The sequence below is a fragment of the Chiloscyllium plagiosum genome, chromosome 14 (assembly GCF_004010195.1).
Source record: "Chiloscyllium plagiosum isolate BGI_BamShark_2017 chromosome 14, ASM401019v2, whole genome shotgun sequence".
NCBI lineage: Eukaryota > Metazoa > Chordata > Chondrichthyes > Orectolobiformes > Hemiscylliidae > Chiloscyllium > Chiloscyllium plagiosum.
Genome location: NC_057723.1, coordinates 65232019 through 65238269, shown reverse-complemented (window position 1 = coordinate 65238269; position 6251 = coordinate 65232019). Strand labels below are relative to the sequence as shown.

The 6251-nt window shown below is 43.0% G+C and overlaps 1 protein-coding gene across 3 annotated transcripts in view; it reads right to left on the bottom strand.

Annotated features, from left to right (window-relative positions):
• Nucleotides 1-6251, bottom strand: part of LOC122556776 (ran-binding protein 17-like) — a 1066498-nt gene that overhangs the window by 701452 nt on the left and 358795 nt on the right. For all 3 annotated transcript variants that reach the window (XM_043703926.1, XM_043703927.1, XM_043703928.1), the window contains one exon: nucleotides 2072-2207. In XM_043703926.1, coding sequence (XP_043559861.1) covers nucleotides 2072-2207 — 136 coding nt within the window. The remainder of the gene's footprint in view (nucleotides 1-2071; nucleotides 2208-6251) is intronic.

The following is a 6251-nucleotide window of genomic DNA, read 5'->3' as shown; positions in this document are numbered from 1 at the left end:
ACCACTGCAGCGGACAGCTGGAACTGACAACCGGAAGCGGCAGATTCAAACCACTACAAATGCCGGAGGAAAGATCACAGAAGTGCTTCACAGGAGGCTCCCAAGCACTGAGGATGTCACCTTGACAGGGGACGAAACGTCTGCAACACAAATTCCCAGCTCGGCGAACAGAACCACAACTAGAGGGCGTAGGTTTAGGGTGAGAGGGGAAATATATAAAGGGGTCCTAAGGGGCAACCTTTTTACACAGAGGGTGGTGCGTGTGTGTAATGAACTGCCAGAGGAAGTGGTAGAAGTTGGTACAATTGCAACATTTAAAAGGCATCTGGATGAGTATATGAATTGGAAGGGTTTAGAGGGAGATGGGCCACGTGCTACAAAATGGGACTTGATTAGGTTAGGATATTTGGTCAGCATGGACGAGTTGGACCGAAGGGTCTGTTTCCGTGCTGTACCTTCTCTAAGCCTTTGAACACTGGTAATTTATGTGAATTTCAGCAAGGCCTTTGACAACATCCCACATGGGAAACTGATAACGAAGGTAAAGCTAATTGGGTCCAGGGTAACTTGGTTCTAAAATTGGCTTAGTAACAGGAGGCAGAGGTTGTGGTTGAAAGTTCTTTCTGTAACTGGAGTCTGGTGCATCTTGACATACCTCAGGGATCAGTGCTGTTTCCCTAATTTTTGCAATCGTAAGTGATATTGATGAGAAAGTGTGATGCAATGACAAGCAAGTTTGCAGAAGATACACAGATTGGCCAGATGATTGCCAGCGAGGAGGAAGTTGTTAGGTTACAGGAAGATATAAAAATAAGATGGATAGATCAGTGGCAGATGGAACTTAACCCTGATAAATGTGAGGTCATGCACTTTGGAAGAAATAAAACGATAAAGGAGTACTCAATGAATGGCAAGACATGAGGAAGCTCAGAGATTCACCACTACTTTGTCTGGCATGGAGTATTTTGTCAATGAAAAGAGGGTGGATAAGTTCGAACTGCTTCTTTAAAGCACAGAAGATTGAGCAGGGATCTGACAGAGGTGTATAATGTTATGAGGGACATGGCCAGGGTGAATAGAAAGCAGCTGCTCCCCTTAGTTGAAAGGTCAATAACACAGGGACATAATTTTCAAGTGAAAGGCAGGAGGTTTTGAGAGGATAAGAGGAAAAACCACCTCATCTGTAGAATGGTGGGAATCAAGAATACACTGCGTGGGAGGGTAGTTAAGGCAAGGAATCTTTACAACCTTTAAAAATACATGAATGAGCCGATGTATCATAGCATTCAAGGCTATGGACCTAGTGTGGAAAAGCAGCACTAGTGTCGGTAGTAGTATATTTTTTACAGTACAGATTCAATGGGCTAAATAGCTTCATCTGCACTTTATGATTCAATTATTCAATATTATGGGACATTACAATTTGCCTCAGTGCTCCTAGGCTAAGGTAGAAAATGGGTTTGTGGGAGTGGAATAAGGACGTTGGTTGAGAGGAAAATTTTGAAAAATAAATCACAGTCAAAGCAATCCTAGACTGAGCAAGCAGCTCCCACTGGTAGAGCAGTCATGTGGACTCTGAGTGAGAACTGTGAAAGACCAGCCTGGGTATATACAAGAATAACAGCCACATGTGAATGTGATCAAATAGCCAACAGCTTTCAAGGAACAATTCCCAGAAAAGACTCAACTGGGGAAGTGTCAAATTCTGGGAGAAAATTGACAAGAGGAATCAAGCGATTAAAAAAAATTGGAGCATAGAAATTAGAGCATAAAACAAGACCTTCCACCCAATTGGTTGATTTTAGTGTGTGCTGTACGAGTCAACTCCTAGCTCACTTCCTCTCAACCTATCAATCTATACCTCTATTCCTTAATGATATACTGATTCAGCAGCCAGATTGCCAAGGTGAAACAATGCAATACACAGGTGACCCATTGCCAGGTCTATTTAATACATAAAGCATTCCTCAATCACATGAAGCAGAAGCAATTGATTATACTTTATATCAAGCATGTCATATTCTCTGTATTCTTTAAAGTATTACTACTGAACCAGAAGTCAAGGGCCTACCTTTGAGGATCTGTGAAGCTGGTCACCGATGTATGTTTTACGAAACTGGTCAAAGAAACTAAGCATAGCAAGCTCGACCTTTTCATTTCCTGACTGTGGCAGCCTGGAGTCTACCAAATTCACCAGCTGAAATACACTAAAAAAAAAGTCATTAAAATTTAATTACCAATGAACAGTTATGGCTCAGTGAGAGTAATCTTGCCTCAGAATCAGAGCATCCTGAGGTTATGAGCCATTTTAGAGACCTGAGAATAATTCTAAACTGCTGCAGTTCTGTACTGTCAGAAATAGTACTTATCACATGAGAAGTTGAATCACAGCCCTTCCGCTTTCTCAGGTAGATGTAAAGATCTCACGGTACTATAAGAAAAGCAGAAGAGCTCTCCTTAGTATCCTGGCCATGGTCAACGTCAATACATCTTGGAACGTCTAGTAATTGAAGAGTGCCGTTGTTTGAGGACTTTTGGGATCTGAATTTCCTGTGATATGGAGATGGTAAAGATCCTGACGAGGGAGGGCATGACGGAGATAAGAAGAGGGATGGAGTGATGGAAGTGTGGAAGTGGAAGAAGTCGTAAGGGTGTGAAAGTGGACAGAGACATATGAAGGAGGACGACGTGATGGAAATGGGTGGGAGAAAGAAGTGATAGAAACATCAACAAAGAACATCAACAAAGAACACTACAGCAAAGGAATAGGCCCTTTGGCCCTCCAAGCCTGTGCCGACAAATTTTGACTTTCCATACTAAAATTGTTTTTCTTCCAGAATCCATAACCCTCTATTCCCTTCCTATTCATGTATTCATCCAGATACTTCTTGAATGCTGCCATTGTGTCTGCTTCCACCACCTCCTCTTGCAGCATGTTCCAGGCACTCACTGCCCCTTGTGTGAAAAACATGCCTCAAACATCTCTTTTAAACCCTTGAACCCATGTCCCCTCATAATCGACCACTTCACACTGGGAAAAAGACTCATACTTTCCACGCTATCCATGCCATTTACAGTTTCATAAACTTCTGTCAGGTCGCCCCTCAACCTTCGGCATTTTGGTGAAAATAAACCCAGTCTATTCAACTTTCCTTCATAGCTAAGATCGCCCCAGGCAACATCCTGGTAAACCTTTTCTGTACCCTTTCCAAAGCATTCACATCCTTCTGGTAGTGGTGACCAGAACTATACACAATATTCCCAATGTGGCTTAACTAAAGTTCTATAAAGCTGCAGTATAACCTGCTTATCCTTATACTCAATACCCCATCCAATGAAGGCAAACATACTACCTTACTGCCATTTTCAGTGATCTGAGGACCTGTACCCAGATCCCTCTGCATATCAATAAGCCTAAGGGTTCTGCCATTCACTGTATTATTTCCACCTATAGTTGACCTATAGCTTGTTGTGTGGTACTTTGTCAAATACATTTGGAAGTCTATTTTCATCTCAGCAAATGTATTCCACTTAACACCCTCTCTGTTAGCTCTTCAAAAAATTCAATCAAATTAGTTGGTATATTTTCTGAATCAGAAAATTTTCTTGTACACACTTAACAAATTCCTCACCATCCCTTAACACTGTGGCAGTCCCAGTCTATGTTTGGAAAAATAAAATCCCTGAACCATTAAAACCCTATTTTTCTTATTGATAATTCAAATCTCCTTACATATTTGCTTCTCAAATTCAGATTGGCATTGTGGAGGTCGGGTAAAATCAGCTGATCATCCCTTTCTTATTTCTTAATCCCATCAAAATAACCTCTCTGGACATACTCCCTGGAATATGCTCCCGAAATACAGCTGTAATGTTACCCCTAACCAAAAACGCCACTTCCCCACCTCTCTTGCTTCATTTTCTATCCTTTGTATAGCATTAACGTTAAACTGCCAGAATTATCTAGCCTTGAGTTGCATTTCTATCACAGCTGTGATTCCAGTCCCATGTTCCCCAATATACCCTGAATTCATCTGTTTTACCTGTCAGGGCTCTTGCACCAAAATAAATGCAGTGTAATTTATCAGTCCTAACTCATTCTCTGCCTTGCTCTTGCCTGCCTTGACTTGCTCCTCTTCTCAACTGTACCAGCCTCAAACTTATCTCTTTTCTTACTATCCCTTTGGGTCACCCCTGCCCGCCTGACTAGTTTAAAGCCTCCCAAATAGCACGAGCAAATCTCCCTGCCGGTAAATTAGTTCCATTCCAATTCAGGTGCAACCCATCCTTCTTATATAGGTCACCTCTAACTCAGAAGAGATTCCAATGATCCAAAATGTGAATCTTTCTTCACTACGCCAGCTCCCCAGCCATGCATTCATCTGCTTTGAACTTCTATTCTGACTTGTATTAGCAGATGGAACCAGGAGTAAACCAAACATTACAACCCTACTTTTTAACTTCCTGCCTAAGTTCCTATATTTGTTTTTCCTTTTCTCGTCCTATGTCGTTGGTACTAATGTATAGCCAACCTCCTGCTGGTCCCGTTCCCCTTTGAGAATATTTGGCACTCTCTCTGAGGCATCTGTGACTCTGGCACGAGGGAGGCAACACCATTCTGATGCCTCGTTGCCGGTTGCACCTTTGACTAGAGGGTCCCCTGTCACAATTGATCACTTCAAACTGGACGTACCCCTCGTTACAGTACCGCCAGTCTCGGTACCAGGAACCTGACTGTCAGTACTACACTCCTGAGAGTCCATCACCCACTACATTTTCCAAAACAGCCTACTTGTTTGAGCTAGGGATAGCCACTGGAGAATCCTGCACTATCTGCCTACCCCTCCTACCTTCCCTCGAGGTAAACAATCTGATTGTATCTGCGGTTTTCCTACCTTCCTAAAACCATCCATCACACCCCCTGGCTCCTGTTAATTCTTCATTGCCTTGAACTGCCTCTCCAACTGATCCATGTGATCGAATAGGATTTGCAACCAAACATCTTTCCTGCAGACACAATTATTAGGAACACTGAAATTCTCCCGAATTACTACATCGGACAGGGAAAGCACATCACTCTACTAAACCCACAATCGACAGTGAGGCAACTTTTTCACACAGCGGGTGGTACGTGTATGGAATGAGCTGCAAGAGGAAGTGGTGGAGGCTAGTACAATTGCAACATTTAAGAGGTATTTGGATGGGTATATGAATAGGAAGGGTTTGGAGGGATATGGGCCGGGCGCTGGCAGGTGGGACTAGATTGCATTGGGATAGCTGGTCCGCACGGATGGGTTGGACCGAAGGGTCTGTTTCCATGCTGTACATCTCTATGACAGTGCTTTTTGGAACTATGACATTTTTGCGATTTTGGAGACTTGACTGAAAGAGAAAATGGCTTGGCAGCAGAATGTCCCAGAATTTAGATGCGATAAAAGAGGGGGCAAAAAGGGTGGGGGAGTTGCATTACTGAAAAAGAAGTATTCATAGCTGTACTGAAGGAGGACACATCAGAGGACCTGAGTAACAAAGTAATATGTGTAGAACTCAGGAACAGAAAAGCTGAAATTACAATGCTGGGGGTATACAACAGGCCTCCCAACTGCAAGCAGGAGATAGAAGAGAGAATATGCAGACAGCTTTTGGAAAGATGTAAAAATAGCAAGGTTGTTGTGGTGAGTGATTTTAACTTCCCCTATATTGACTGGGACCCACTTCATACTAGGGGCTTATATAGGGCAAAATCTGTAAAGACCATTCAGGAGGGTTTCTTGACACAGTATTTAAACAGTTGAAACTTTATTGCTGGAACAGCACAGCAGGTCAGGCAGCATCCAGGGAACAGGAGATTCGACGTTTCGGGCACAGGCCCTTCTTCAGGAATGAGCAGAGAGTGTTCAGCAGGAGAAGCCGGGTGGCCCAGAGGAGGGACTTGGAGGAGGGGCGTTGGAAATGTGATAGGTGGAAAGAGGTCAAGATGAGGGTGATAGGTCGGAGTAGGATGGAGGCGGAGAGGACAAGAAGAAGACTGCAGGTCAGGAAGGCACCGCTCATGCCTGTTGATACTTACCATCAGTGTAAATAAATTTACTGACTTAAAAATCATTCAACACCAGGTTTAATTGGAAGCACTAGCTTTCGGAGCACCATTCCTTCATCAGGTAGTAGTGGAGGACACAATTGTAAGACACAGAATTTATAGCAAATTTATATTTGTTATAAATTCTGTGTCTTACAATTGTGTCCTCCAC